The 15,469-nt window shown below is 59.8% G+C and overlaps 1 protein-coding gene across 5 annotated transcripts in view; it reads right to left on the bottom strand.

The window, feature by feature from the left end:
• DHX37 (DEAH-box helicase 37) overlaps positions 1–12,734 on the bottom strand; it is a 34,266-nt gene extending 21,532 nt beyond the window's left edge. For 2 of the 5 annotated variants that reach the window (XM_051839542.3, XM_089323500.1), the window contains exons 1-5: positions 12,468–12,699; positions 9,963–10,129; positions 6,921–7,033; positions 4,338–4,677; positions 2,062–2,210 (exon numbers count right to left, since the gene is read on the bottom strand). In XM_051839542.3, the coding sequence (XP_051695502.3) occupies positions 2,062–2,210; positions 4,338–4,677; positions 6,921–7,033; positions 9,963–10,129; positions 12,468–12,573 (875 nt within the window). In that variant the 5' untranslated portion in view covers positions 12,574–12,699. Of the gene's footprint in view, positions 1–2,061; positions 2,211–4,337; positions 4,678–6,920; positions 7,034–9,962; positions 10,130–12,467 lie in introns of all 5 variants that reach the window. The other 3 variants (XM_089323498.1, XM_051839543.3, XM_089323499.1) reach the window with 2 other exon arrangements.
• Between the last annotated feature and the right edge of the window lie 2,735 nt (positions 12,735–15,469).

The following is a 15,469-nucleotide window of genomic DNA, read 5'->3' as shown; positions in this document are numbered from 1 at the left end:
CGGCGCCGGCACACCGGGTTCTAGTCCCAGTCGGGGCGCCGGATTCTGTCCCGGTTGCCCCTCTTCCAGGCCAGCTCTCTGCTGTGGCCCGGGAGGGCAGTGGAGGATGGCCCAAGTGCTTGGGCCCTGCACCCCATGGGAGACCAGGAGAAGCACCTGGCTCCTGCCATCGCATCAGCGTGGTGCGCCGGCCGCAGCGCGCTGGCCGCGGCGGCCATTGGAGGGTGAACCAACAGCAAAGGAAGACCTTTCTCTCTGTCTCTCTCACTGTCCACTCTGCCTGTCCAAAAAAAAAAAAAAAAAAAAAAAAGCTGGAGGCAGGCATTGGTACAGTGGTTCAGATGCCTCTGGGGGTTCGGCATTGTGGTACAGCAGGTAAAGCTGCCAAAGCTGCCACCTGAGACGCCAGCATCCATGAGCCTGGTTCAAGTCCTGGCTGCTCCACTTCCAATCCAGCTCCCTGCTGACGCACCCGAGAAGAATGGCTCAGGTGCTTGGGCGATGCAGATGGATTCCCAAGCTCCTGGCTTCAGCCCAGCCCAGCCCCAGCCATTGCGGCCATTCGGGGAGTGAACCAGAGGATGGAAGATCTCTGTCTGTCTCTCTCTCTATATATAAAACTCCACCTTTGCAATGAATCATTTTAGAAAAAGACAAGATGCTTTGGGGACATCCATGATCCACACCAGAGCCCTGGGCCTGGGGCCTGGCTCTGGTTCACTTCGCAGTAGGCAGCAGCTAACGGCTCAGCTACTTGGGCCCTGCCAGGCACTCGTTTGAGTTCCTGGCTCCTGCCTTTGGCCTGGCCCAGCCCCAGCTGTTGTGGACATCTGAGGAGTGAACCAGTGGACGGAGATCTCTCGCTTTTCTCTCTTCCCGTGTCTTTCAAGTAAATTTAAAAGATTTAAACAAAAAGTTTAGCAGAAAAAAGTTAGCTAGAGGACAGCATTATTTTTGGATAAGAGAAAGAAGAATCTACTTGCACAGACTATCTCTGAAGGACATGTAAGAAATGGATTAGCTGCGTGCTGGTGGGAGGGCGGCGCCCTCCCAGAACTGGGGCTGTGGCCTTTGACATGGGAACCGTGTCAGTGTTGAATCAGAAAAATGGATGAGCCTTAACCATAAACCTGACCGCCGCTGCCTTTGCCTCTCTGGCGCGGCCTTGCCTGTGCGCCATCCTAGTCACTGTCGGCCCCGCATCGCCCGCCTCCTGAGGCTGACGCCACGGCCCCGCTTTATACATGAGGACAGTCCAGGAGGGGTGACCAGCGCCTCCCCACCAGGGTCACCACACGGCAGGTTCTGTGGTACTGAGTCTGGCTCCCAGTGGACACTCCCAGGGCCAGGACCTCTGACATCCAGAACAGAGCTTGGCACAGACGGCCTGGGGACACCAGGCAGTTGCTGGAGGGAAGAGGCCTGGCTGGGGCAGTGTGGGCTGTGGGTGTGGGGCCTGCCCCATGGAGCACGGCTCCTCCAGACCCAAGGACTGGCCAAGGGGGCGGCTCGCAGTGCCTGGACTGCAGGGGCAGACGGGTGGCTTCCTCCTGGGTGGAGGGATCTGGTTACTGCCAGGCAGAGTGGGCCGGAGTCTCCAGTGAGCTTCCCCAGCAGGTGCCACATCACACGTCGTCACACCTGTCTGTGGGGTCTGGTCTCCCTTGTGCCCTGCCCCACACTCCCACGCCCTTTGTTGATTGTGCCTGTCTGTTGACCAATCAAAAAGCCACGGTGTGACCCCAGGCTGTCTGGACCTGGCGAGACACGCGTGGCTCCAAAGGGGGATGCTAATGCAGACGGCACTCGCGGTGCCAGGGCTATTCGCGGCAGTGTCTTCTGCAGGTCCCCTCTCATCCTGACAGCCTGTGACGTCAGTGCTTGTGTCACCCCAGCTCCAGCCGAGGACACCGTGGCTCGGAGAGTAACTCGCCTGAGTCACACAGCAGGAAACAGCAGGGCCAGGATCAGAGCCCCAGCGGTCCAGGCACTCAACGACTTTTGGGGACTGCACTCCACAGTGGCCGAGAGACTGCAGGGAGCCCTGCACCCAGCCCCTACCTGCTGTAGCCTGCTTCGTACAGGAACTGGGGCACCTGTGTTGTCTTCCCACTGCCGGTCTCGCCGCACACAATAACGATGGGGTGCTCGGCCACCGCCTCCATGATCACTTGCTCTTCAGAGAGAATAGGGAGCTTGAGCCGCTCCTCCTGGGGACAGAGAGGGGCTGTCGTGGAGGGCACGGAGGGCGGGCCAGAGGTGGGGCTGTCGTGGAGGGCACGGAGGGCGGGCCAGAGGTGGGGCCGTCGTGGAGGGCATGGAGGGCGGGCCAGAGGTGGGGTCGTCGTGGAGGGCACGGAGGGCAGGCCATAGGTGGGGCCGCACTCACACCCAGCAGCACCACATGGGGTACCGCGGCCTCCGTGGAGGGGCGGCTGGGTCATGTGTGGTGACAGCTGGGAGAGGGACAAGGAGCCACACGTGGCCCAGGGAGGCAGAGACAGGGACTGCGCCTGTGGGCCTCACGTCCTTGCACAGCCCGGCTGGGGCACACCTGACCAAAGTCAAGGACAGGTGACCTGGCAGCTCCTCCCTGGGTGCTTCCTCTAGATCCTCACGGGGTCCCGCACAAGCACGTGCACATCCCCCTAGGTCCAGAGGAACTGTCTGGAAACACTTCTCACCCCTGTGTGCACACACCAGCACAACAACACTTCCCGACAGAGGAGGGGAAGACTGGTGGGCGGGTGGCCCAGTGCCAGCTGTGAGCTGCAGCCTGCAAGCACTCAAAAGGTTCAACTCCTGCCTGCTGCACTTCCAGTTCAGCTTCCTGCTAAGGCACCTGGGAAGGACTGGGCCCCTGCACCCACGTGCAAACCTGGGTGGAGTCCCCGGCTCCTGGCTGTGACCTGGCCCAGGCCCGGCCGTGGAGGCCATTTGGGCAGTGAAGCAGTGGATGGAAGACCTCTCTCTGCCTCTCACCTCCCTCTCTGTAACTCTGACTTTCAAATAAATAAATAAATAAAAGAAACTTAAAACAAACAAACAAACAAGAATATTCAGAAGAGCAGCAAAGGCAACACCAAAGGCCGAACAACTCAAGCGGCCACAAGAGAAAATACTCAACTCAGATTCCACACCAGGGAGCTCGACGGTGGCAGGCGGAAATGGGGCCCAAGACTCACACAACCGGGGAGCCTGCCAACACCACGCTGAGCAACACCAGCGCCAACCGCAGCGTCAAGGCCACCGCGAGACCGTGTATAGGGACAGGCAGACACAGGCAGCACCCGGCTTCCGACCAGGCTTATTATGGGACAAGAGAAGCAGGTGCAGAAGCCCCAGGGGACAGCGGAACGCCAGATGGGGAGACACCCAAACCACCTGGGCTCCATCACCTGGCAGCAACCTGCGGGGTGAAGCCACTGCCACTTCGGGGTCACGCGTCAGGCTGTCATCTGAGCTGCTGAGTATTTTATAAGCACACAAACGCACACAGAACTGGAATTACAATCCCATGACCAATACCTGTTCTTATTTGGAACAACGCCCTGATATTTTCTATCCTTTTACACTAAAAGAAAAGCAAGCTAGTCACATCCCACCTAACTGTCCACCACCCACTTCACAGCTTGAAACTCCTGGGGACCCAGCAGCCCTCGAGCCTCAGGGCCTTTGCCCATGCAGTTCCTAGCGACGGCTGGCCCCGCGGCTGCCTGGCTGCTGCGAGGTGGGCAGCTCTCACCTTTCCTGCTGGACTGTCAGCTCTGCAGGGAGCGGATCACTCCCCCGCCTGTGCCCAGTCAGGAGTGACCTGCAGCACACGCACAGCGGAGACAGTAGATGGACATGAACAACCACTGCCCGGGGTGGGCCAGGCCTCGGGCTGGGACCTCCCAGTCATGCCCAACATCACTGGGGACACATGGACTCTGCCTCTGGGGTTTGAGTCCTGCAGGGGCGCGGCCTTCACACCCACCAAGCCCTCCCAGATGAAGGCAGTGAGGCCCAAGAAGTGACCTGGAGAGCGGCAGGACCGGCTCTGGGTTTGGGGCCATTTGATCCCACAGCCCCCCCTCTGATCTGGATCAGTGAGCAGCTGTGCCAGGCGGAGGGGGCAACAGTGCTGGTGGGAAAGCCAGCCACCAGGGCAGGCGGCCCTGGCAGTGTGCGTGTGGGGCCTGCCGAAGCTCAGCAGGCTTGTCCGGCCCCACCCCGTCCCGGGCAGGCGCAGTGAGACACTACTGCCCAGCGGAAGGACGCGGCCTGCTGTACTTCACGCCCTCACCCTCGCCCTCACCCCTCCATTGTTAATCCCAAACGCTGCGGTGGCAAACCTGCATCTCAGGGGAGCGGTGCACAGGGACGAACACAGCGGGCTTCGCTGGCGGCCTGGGCAGCACTGTGGCTGCAGGAGCAGGGGTCCCGGACGCAGTGGGCTGGCAGGGGGGTGCCAGGCTCTGGTCCTCGGGCCCTGGCAAAGCCGGTGTCAGAGGCACTGCCACTGTCTCTGCACCAGGCAGCTCAGAGGCCGGGGCCTCGTCAGGCTCAGACTCCGCTGAGGACGCCGAGGACTCAGATCCCCCCTCTGCGGATGGCTGGCGACGGCGCTTCCGGTGGGCCCCACCGAGGCTGCTGATCTTCTGACCCTGGGCTGCTGCCTCGTCGGACTTCCTGCTGGGATGGCAAAGATGTCACCTGTGCAGGCCTCAGGACACCCAGGACAGCTCCGGGCTGCCAGACCCTCCCCTGAGGTCAGGACTCACAGGGCACGCCCCTTCCTACCTCAGGGCCTTTGCACTCACTGCTCACACCCCCCAAGCACCCATCCTGCAGACAACCTCTTCCCCACTCAGCTCTGCTTGAAGGCGCCTGTGGGGACGCTGTTCCTGATGGCACAGCCTGGAACACCGCCCCCTTCCCATGCTGGATACAAGCAGAGTCTTCACAAAGGTCATGCATTTCAAAAATTTCTGTACCCAAATAAAATTTTTTTGACAGAGAGCTTCCATCTGCTGGTTCACTCCCCACATGCCTGTAGTGGCTCCAGACGGACCTCAGCCAGGAGCTGGGAGCTCCATCCAGGTCTCCCGCATGGGTGGCAGGGACCCAGCGACTTGAACCACCACTTGCTGCCTCCCAGGGCGCGCATCAGCAGGAAGTTAAACAAGGCACGTGGAGCTGGGACTCACACCCAGGTGCTCTATGGGACGTGGGTGTCAACGGCTGAGGCAAAGGTGTGCCCTTAAAATGGTTATCTTTTAATTCGATTTTCTACACACTTTGAAATCACCCCATACCCGTGAGTTCACTGCCTGCGACCCCATGGTGACTGTAAGCTCCATAGGGGAGGCATTGTCCTTGGGTACTCTGTCCTCAGGGCCTAGGGGACAGCCTGTGACAGTTTGTCCTTGGTAAACAGCTGCTAACTGGACAAGACAGGATGGCCAGGACTAATACCAATCAACAGAGCAGAGGTGGGCATCACGGCCCAGTAGGTTAAGCAGCTGCTTACAACGCTGGCATCCCGCCCTGGAGAGCTAGTTCGAGTCCCAGATGCTCAGTTTCCAATCAGCTTCTTGCTGATGCGCCTGGAAAAGCAGCAGGCGGTGGCCCAAGTGCCTGGGGCCTGCTACCCACGTGGGAGACACAGATGGAGTCCCAGGCGCCTGGCCCAGCCCTGCTGCAGCCATCCGCAGAGTGAACCAGGGGATGGAGGATCTCCCATCTCAGATCAACCCTGCTCCCTCCGCTTCTCCCTCTCAAGTCAGTCAATCCATCTTGGAAAAAGAGAGGAGGCCAAGGGTGAGTGAGAGGGGCAGGAGGGGCACCCAGACTCATCTAAGGGTTCGCTGCCCGCAGAAGTGGAGCGTCGGAACTGTCCAGCTGACCAAGACCAGGAGGTGGGGGACCGGTGTTGTGGCATAGCACGTTAAGTCACCGCCACGATGTGGGCATCCCATATTAGAGTGCCAAGTGGCGTCCCGGCTGCTCCACTGTGATACCACTCCCTGCTGATGTGTGGGCCCATTTCCCATGTGGGCGACATGGATGGAGCCGCAGGCATCTGGCTTCAGCCTGGCCCAGCCCCGGCTGCTGTGGCCATTCAAGGAATTAACCAGCGATGGAAGACCTCTCTGCCTCTCCCTGTCACCCTGTCTTTCAAATACATCTCTCTTTTTTATTTATTTATTTATTTGAAAGGCAGAGTTACACAGAGAGAGGAGAGGCAGAGAGAGAGGTCTTTCATCTGCTGGTTCACTCCCCAATTGGCTGCAACGGCCAGAGCTGCGCCGATCCGAAGCCAGGAGCCAGGAGCTTCCTCTGGGTCTCCCATGCAGGTGCAGGGGCCCAAGGACCTGGGCCATCTTCCACTGCTTTCTCAGGCCACAGCAGAGAGCTGGATTGGAAGTGGAGCAGCCGGGTCTCAAACAGGCGCCCACATGGGATGCCAGCGCCTCAGACCAGGGTGTTTACCCGCTGCACCACAGATGACCAGAGATGGAACTAGATTTTATGTAAAATCTCCAAATTGTTAAGTGCTGGCTGTACTGGTTGAACAGTGTCTCCCAAAATTCATGGCCACCCAAAGCCACACAGGGTGACTGTGTTGGGAACAGGACACTCCGCTGACCTGTGAGCCGCAGGACAGGAGCAGCGGCCACGGTGCCTCTCAATAGAGGCACTCAGTGCTGAGACCACCTCACAAGCCGGCCCTCCCCTGCCCCCACCCAAAGGGGCAGCAGCAGCTCACTCTCTGCGGAGGTACACGCCCTCCCGCCCTCCCCCTCCCCAGCAGTGACCGCTCACTCTCTGCGGAGGTACACGCCCCCCGCCCTCCCCCTCCCCGGTAGTGACCCCTCACTCTCTGCGGAGGTACACATCCCCCGCCCTCCCCCTCCCCGGCAGTGACCGCTCACTCTCTGCGCAGGTACATGCGCTCCCCGGTGCCCAGCTTGGACGTGGTGTAGAACAGCTTCATCTCGGCCTCCGACGCCTGGACCGTGCTCAGCTTCTGCAGCAGCTCCGCTCGCTGGGAAGGGAAACGTGCGTGTCTGACACCTGGCCTCGCGACGCTCCGGGCGACTCTAAACAGAATCTCAGCACGCGCACCCCTGCACTCTCCCCGCCGCGGCTTCACGGTGCTCCTGGGTCAGCCGGGCAGCGGAGGCAGCTCCCTCTGGCACCGACTGCCCACACGCCCACCAGCAGGACACCGCGTGGGGCCTGGCCCAGGCCCCTGCTGGTGGAGGCAAGCTGGCCCCAAACTGCCTGGCATTAACGCGGTAGGAGGGGCGAGGGCCGGCGGGTTCTGCCATCCCAGTGAAATCCTCCTCGTGAGTTTTTAAGACGGATTGATTGATTGATTTCAAATGCAGAGTGAAGAGACACCTTCCATGGCTGGTTCATGCCCCATACCTGTAACAGCTGGAGCTGGGCTAGGCTGAGGCCAAGAACTCCACCTGTGTCCCAGAGGACAGGGGCCAGGAGCTGGCCTGGAAGCGCACCAGCTCCCTCCTGTATGGCATGCGGATGTCCCTGTGCTGACACTGGCCCCACCCCTCTGTTCTTCAAAGCGTCCACATGCGCACCTCACAATTACAGGGCTCGGGAACAGGGACACATACTGACCAGTGCTTAGGACACACTCGGGTGGGCAGGCGGCATGCCAGTGAAGACGCCGTCCCAGCTCCCTGCTGATGCCCCTGCCACCCCGCGGGAGACCCAAACTGAGCTCTGGGCTCCTGGCTTCACCTGGCCCAGCCCTGGCACTTGCAGCCACGTGGGGAGTGAACCGGCAAATGGAAGATCTCTCTCTCTCTCTCATCTCTCCCTCTTTCTCTGTAAGTCTGCCTTTCAAACAAATAACTCTCACAAAACAAAACCGCCCAGCACCGAGGGCACAGGCCCGGCCACAGTCAACGCTGACCTCCCGGCCCCTGGACCACAGCCCTGGCCATGACGCTGCTGACCCTCGGGGCTGGGCCATATCCGTTCTGTCATCACGGCCTGGACAGCAACCTCCCCGGCCCCCTCTCAGCTGCCAGCTGCACCCCCAAGTTTTAAACCTGCAGAACTGAGGCAGAACTGACCCAGCAGGACAGGAGCAGTGCTGACTTACAGGAAGCCTGGAAGCAGCGAGACCCATCACAGGGAGATGCAGGGAGACGCAGGGAGACCCCACTCCCAGCAGTGAGACCACCACAGGGAGACGCAGGGAGACGCAGGGAGACACCACTCCCAGCAGTGAGACCATCACAGGGAGACGCAGGGAGACACCACTCCCAGCAGTGAGACCATCACAGGGAGACGCAGGGAGACACCACTCCCAGCAGTGAGACCATCACAGGAAGACGCAGGGAGACACCACTCCCAGCAGTGAGACCATCACAGGCAGACGCAGGGAGACACCGGCCCCAGCAGTGAGACCATCACAGGGAGACGCAGGGAGACCCCACTCCCAGCAGTGAGACCATCACAGGGAGACGCAGGGAGACACAGGGAGACACCAGCCCCCAGCAGTGAGACCATCACAGGGAGACGCAGGGAGACACCACTCCCAGCAGTGAGACCATCACAGGGAGACGCAGGGAGACACCACTCCCAGCAGCGAGACCCATCACAGGGAGACGCAGGGAGACGCAGGGAGACACCACTCCCAGCAGTGAGACCATCACAGGGAGACGCAGGGAGACACCACTCCCAGCAGTGAGACCATCACAGGCAGACGCAGGGAGACACCAGCCCCCAGCAGTGAGACCATCACAGGGAGACGCAGGGAGACACAGGGAGACACCACTCCCAGCAGTGAGACCACCACAGGGAGACGCAGGGAGACGCAGGGAGACACCACTCCCAGCAGTGAGACCATCACAGGGAGACGCAGGGAGACACCACTCCCAGCAGTGAGACCATCACAGGGAGACGCAGGGAGACACCACTCCCAGCAGTGAGACCATCACAGGAAGACGCAGGGAGACACCACTCCCAGCAGTGAGACCATCACAGGCAGACGCAGGGAGACACCGGCCCCAGCAGTGAGACCATCACAGGGAGACGCAGGGAGACCCCACTCCCAGCAGTGAGACCATCACAGGGAGACGCAGGGAGACACAGGGAGACACCAGCCCCCAGCAGTGAGACCATCACAGGGAGACGCAGGGAGACACCACTCCCAGCAGTGAGACCATCACAGGGAGACGCAGGGAGACACCACTCCCAGCAGCGAGACCCATCACAGGGAGACGCAGGGAGACGCAGGGAGACACCACTCCCAGCAGTGAGACCATCACAGGGAGACGCAGGGAGACACCACTCCCAGCAGTGAGACCATCACAGGGAGACACAGGGAGACACCAGCCCCCAGCAGTGAGACCATCACAGGGAGACGCAGGGAGACACAGGGAGACACCACTCCCAGCAGTGAGACCATCACAGGGAGACGCAGGGAGACACAGGGAGACACCGGCCCCCAGCAGTGAGACCATCACAGGGAGACACAGGGAGACACCACTCCCAGCAGTGAGACCATCACAGGGAGACGCAGGGAGACACCACTCCCAGCAGTGAGACCATCACAGGGAGACGCAGGGAGACCCCACTCCCAGCAGCCAGCTCCAGCATCGCAGGAGAGCCGTGGGAGGAGACGCAGGGAGACCCCACTCCCAGCAGCCAGCTCCCGCATCGCAGGAGAGCTGTGGGAGGAGACGCAGGGAGACCCCACTCCCAGCAGCCAGCTCCCGCATCGCAGGAGAGCCGTGGGAGGAGACGCAGGGAGACGCAGCTCCTGAGCACACCACACATGGACTGGTACTAAAAGCCCAGCTCCTCTCACACCGCCGTGCTTCCAGGGCGCCACAGGTGCCTGTGGCTCCCGCACAGGACCAGGCAGAGAACACGTCCCTCATTCCAGTTCTAGGGATGGGCCCACTGCAGAGACCGTGGGGTGGGGGGGGGCGCACCTGGCTCTTCTTCTCCTTCTGCTCCAGGACCCTCTGCAGGGCCTTCCGCTCCTTCCTGCTCAGGGGCTTCCTCTCCTTCCGCGGGGGCGGGGCTCTGGTCTTCTTCTTCTTCCTCCCGGGCAGGACAAGCGCGTTGCTCGCATCCACGCCTTTCAACGTGTCCTTGTCTGCAAAGACATCACCACCTCGTGCACAGCCCGGGATGTCTGAGGCCATCCTCCCGTGGGGCGCTCTGCCCCCAACCCGACCCCACCCCAGGACCGGCCCAGAGAGCCCCGGGAACGGAGGGCTGAAGGACTTTCCTAAGAACACAGGATGCTCTCGTCAAGGGTGTGTGTGGGGGGAGGGCTTTCAGGGCAGCGGTTAAGGTGCCGCTGGAGGTGCCTGGGTTCAACTCCAAGCAGCTTCTGGGAGGCGGCAGGCGATGGCTCAAGTACTTGAGTCCCTGCCACTCACGTGGGAGCCCAGACTGAATTCCTGGCTCTTGGCTTCAGATGCTGTGCACATACGGGGAGTGAACCAGTGGACAGGAAATCTGTCTCCCTGCCTCTCAATATAAATAAATACATAAGAATTTTTAAAAATTTAAAAGAGAGTATACAGAATGGAGTTTGAGTCTTTTTTTATTTATTTGACAGGCAGAATTAGACAGTGAGAGAGAGACAGAGAAAAAGGTCTTCCTTCCGTTGGTTCACCCCTCAAGTGGCTGCCACAGCTGGAGCTATGCCAATCCCAAGCCAGGAGCCAGGTGCTTTCTCCTGGTCTCCCATGTGAGTGCAGGCGCCCAAGCACTTGGGCCATCCTCCACTGCCTTCCTGGGCCTCAGCAGAGCTGGACTGGAAGAGGAGCAACCGGGACTAGAACCCAGCGCCCATATGGGATGCCAGCGCCGCAGGCAGAGGATTAACCAACTGAGCCATGGCGCCAGCCCTGAGCCTTTTTTTTTTTTTTTTTTAAAGATTAATTTATTTGAAAGGCAGAGAGAAAGACATTAGCAGGGAGCTGGACTGGAAATTGAACAGCCAGGACTTAAATCGGCGCTCCAATGCTGGCATCACAAGCGATGGTGTAACCTGCTGTGCCACAACGCTGGCCACCAGGCTCGCCAATTCCAAACACAGCAGTCTGCAAGCCCATAATCTGCGCCATTTGAGAGAAATCCACTTCTAGTGCTCTCCTTGGGAGTGCCTCTTTCTGGCTTACATCAGACGCCGGGTTCCTGTACGGGCAGTGCCTGATCCTTTGTCCCCTCTCAGGAGGCTCGTGACTCTAATTAAGAACGTTCGAGCCGTACTAGCTATACCCGTGCTGCAGTTCTCAAGCAAACAGGCAAAACCCCCACAATCCACAAACCAAAGCCAGGCCCGCACACAGTGGCGCTTTCTTGCGTTTCCAAACTGTCTCCACTTTAATTTCTATTACGGCCAATACCGGTTGGGGTGCTCGACTTTTAACCACCCTGCGAGACCAAAAAGTCCCAGAACCCCAGTGTTGCAGAAACCATGGACGAACACCAGTGAATCGCGGGGAGTGGGTGGGGTTGGACGGGTCAGGAAGGTTCTCCCCAGACCCCTCCACTCCCGGGAAGACAGGGACACACAGAGACCCCACTCCCCAAGCCTCCGGGTCCAGGAGAGCTCGCGCCTCTGCGGCAGTTCCGACGCCAGCCGGAGGGAGGTCTGTGGCCCTGAGAGGGGCCGACTGCGGCTGTCACAGGGCGGCAGGCCTCGGGAGCCCTGACCTGCCGCCGCGGCTTCCTTTCAGCCCCACACACTTCCCTGCGTACATGTGCACCGACAGCAGGCAGGACGGCCAGTGGTTCCACTTTACAGAGGGAACACTGAGGCACAAGACATTGGTGACCTGCCCCAAGTCCGGCCAACCCACGCAGCTTCTGAGGAGGTCCAGACTCTCCCTGTGGCCAATGCCCCCCTGTGTTGGGCCCAGGCGTCCTCCTGTCCCGCCCTCCCAGGTGCCCTCAGCGAGCCAACCCCAGCTTCCCAGCTTAGGGCTGAAAACAAACACTGCGTCTACACAGCCGGCTCCCAAACACGCATCTCCACCTGCACTTGCGGGCAACAGCCGCCCACCGGCCCCGCTCGCGCCCCGGAGCCCCGTCCTCTCTCTCTGCAGCTGTGGCCTCCAGCGACACGTTCTCCCTGGGGGCGCCCCAGGAGCTCCGGCCCAGACCCCTCCTCGGCGCCACGGCTGCAGCCGCTCGTCCACACCGCGTCCCGGGGGCTGTGCCTGGCTGCCCTCGCCCGTCTCCTCCCGCAGGTGCGGCGGGCAGGCTGCCTCCAGGGCCCAGGACCCTCAGCCCGGAGCCGGGCACACCGTCCGCGCCGGGAACACCACGCCAGGGGCCGTGGAAATGCACGGAACCGCCCCCATCTTCTGGCCACGTTCTCCGCCTGCCACAGAAGAAGCGCCGGGTGCTGTCCACCCCAAAAAGCCCCCGGCAGCCCGACAGCCCGGCCCGGCCCCGCCCCGCCCCGGGAGCCTCACCCTCCAGTTCCAGCCGCACGGGAGGCGGCTCGGGGGCGCTCTTCGAGGGGCCGGGGGCCGCCTGCTGCCGCCCCTTGACGTTATACCGCCGGCGCAGCTTCCCCATCGCGCCTCCGGCCGGCTCGCCTCTGCGGACCGCGACCCCAAGCCCGCTACACGTGGGTTCCCCGGCCACCGGCTCCAGACGTGTGACTTCCGAGTTGTGCTCTCGCGATAGCTGCAACTCACGGGGCCGCTGAGAGGTGGGGCTGCAGCGAGACCACGCGGAAAGGCGGGGCCAGGCCAGGGCGGGGGCGCGGCCAGGCGAAGTGGGCGGGGCCAGGCCATGGGCGGGGCTGCAGCGAGAACATGCGGAAAGGCGGGGCCGTGTGGGTGGGCGGGGCCTGCGGGGAGGGCGGGGACAGCCGGGGCTGGGCGGGGCACACTGGAGGCGGGGGCGAGGCGCTGAGGTCCCCGAGGACAGGAGAGCTTGAGTCCGGAGCTGTTCTCCCGCGGTGGGTCCTGAGACTAGATCGGAGTGATCCGCTAATACTGTGCTATGTTGGCCCCAGCGAGTGCTGTCAGTTCCGCCCCTAGGAGGAACTTCCCCCGCTCTCCTCTGCGCGTCCATGCTTTGTGATGCTCCTACAAGGAACCTGTTCACTCCAGTCCTCTTCGGAGAACCGGGGCAGACTGCAAGAAGCCCCTATTCCACCGCCTTCAACTCGCCCCTGCGCACGCGAACACCGGCTCCTCTGGACCGCGGCGTCATCCTGGGGACAGGAGTCACCCTGGGCCACTGTTCTCCGTTCAAAACATTAATTCATTCGGAGAAAACACTTAGATTACACTATAGACACCGAGAAATTGTATCACAGAGACGCTAGCAGTTATTTTAACCTTTTAGAAAGGACGGGAAGAGAAGAGAATGTCTACCCCGAGTGTGTTCTCTGCTAATACCACATTAACATGGAAAAAGGAAGAACCAGATGGTAAAAACATTTTTAGGAAAGATAAAGTTACTTTAAAACCGGCCCCATGAAAACCGTGGAGAACCTAGAAGGAATGCATAATGAGGGGCTGGCTTGTGGCACAGCAGGTGAGGCAGATTGGTGTCCCGGCTGCCCCACTTCCAATCCAGCTCCCTGCTGATGTGCTGGGAAAGCCTGGGGGCCGTGTAAGTGCTTGGGCCCCTGCACCCGCGTGGGAGACCCAAGCAGTTCCAGCCTTCTGGCTTCCACCCGGCTCAGTCTTGACCATTGCAGCCATGTGGGGAGTGAATCAGGGTAGGAAGATTCTCTCTCTCTCTGTCCTCCCCTCTCTCTAACTCTGCCATTCAAATTAATAAATCTTAAAAACAAAAGTGTGATTGAATTTAGATAAGTTCTCCTTCCCATGCAAAAAAATCCCAAATCAAAACCAAAACAAACTTTCAGGTGTTGCATGTCAGAATTTACATACTACACATATGAGCATTTTAAGGAAGTATATATATATATATATTTTGACAGGCAGAGTGGATAGTGAGAGAGAGAGAGAGAGAGAGAGAAAGGTCTTCCTTTTGCCATTGGTTCACCCTCCAGTGGCCGCCACGGCTGGCGCGCTGCGGCCGCTGCACTGCGCTGATCCAAAGGCAGGAGCCAGGTGCTTCTCTTGGTCACCCATGGGGGGGTGCAGGGCCCAAGCACTTGGGCCATCCTCCACTGCACTCCCGGGCCACAGCAGAGAGCTGGCCTGGAAGAGGGGCAACCAGGACAGAATCCGGCGCCCCGACCGGGGCTAGAAGCCCATGTGCCGGTGCTGCTAGGTGGAGGATTAGCCTAGTGAGCCATGGCGCCGGCTGGAAGTATATATTTTTAGAAGATATTCATTTTAATGGATTTTTAAGAGGTATAATTAGCATATCAAACCTGTATTTTCAGGGCTGGCACTCTGGCATAGCAGGTTAAAGCTCTGGCCTACAGTGCCGGCAACCCATTTGGGTGCCGGTTCAAGTCCCGGCTGCTTCACTTAGGATCCAGCTCCCTGCTAATGCACCTGGGAAAGCAGCAGAGGATGGCCCAAGTCCTTTAGGCCTCTGCACCCATGTGGGAGACCCGGAAGAAGCTCCTGGCTCCTGACTCTGGCCGTTGCAGTCATTTGAGGAGTGAACCAGCAGATGGAAGACCTCACTTTCTCTCTGCCTGACTTTACCTCTATTTGTAACTATGTCAAGTAAATAAAAATTAAATCTTAAAAAAACCCTGTATTTTCATAGAATGTGTTGCTTATTATAATAGAGATCCTCTGTAAATTTGTTTTTATTTATTTATTTATTTTTTTGACAGGCAGAGTGGACAGTGAGAGAGACAGAGAGAAAGGTCTTCCTTTGCTGTCGGTTCACCCTCCAATGGCCGCCGCGGCCGGCGCGCTGCGGCCGGCGCACCGCGCTGATCCGAAGGCAGGAGCCAGGAGCCAGGTGCTTTTCCTGGTCTCCCATGGGGTGCAGGGCCCAAGCACTTGGGCCATCCTCCACTGCACTCCCTGGCCACAGCAGAGGGCTGGCCTGGAAGAGGGGCAACCGGGACAGAATCCGGTGCCCCGACCAGGACTAGAACCCGGTGTGCCGGCGCCGCTAGGCGGAGGATTAGCCTAGTGAGCTGTGGCGCCGGCCAAAGATCCTCTGTAAATTTGTTTAAATAGTGTTCTATATATTTGTAAGATTCAATGTTTAGTTTTCTAAATTAGCTAATTTATTTGAGAGGCAGAAGAGAGAGAAAGCTCCCCAAATGCCCACAATGGCCGCTAACGGGCCAAAGCCTGGAGCTGGGAACTCCATCCAGGTCTCTCAGGTGGGTGTCAAGGACCCAATTACTTGAGCCGCCCCCTGCTGCCTCCCAGGAATGTTGGAACTAGGGGCAAGACACTGAAGCTAGGCATTCCAATACGGGAGGGAGCGTCTTAGCCGCCAGGCCAAACACCCACCCTTCAAAGTTGTAAAACGTAGGAAGCTGGGAGTAGTCTTCTGACGTGGCCATTAAGAT

This window comes from Oryctolagus cuniculus, chromosome 21, assembly GCF_051225735.1.
Source record: "Oryctolagus cuniculus isolate XC-2025 breed Fujian yellow rabbit chromosome 21, ASM5122573v1, whole genome shotgun sequence".
Lineage (NCBI taxonomy): Eukaryota > Metazoa > Chordata > Mammalia > Lagomorpha > Leporidae > Oryctolagus > Oryctolagus cuniculus.
Note: the sequence above shows the minus strand (reverse complement) of the source record. Positions and strands in the feature narration are given on the sequence as shown.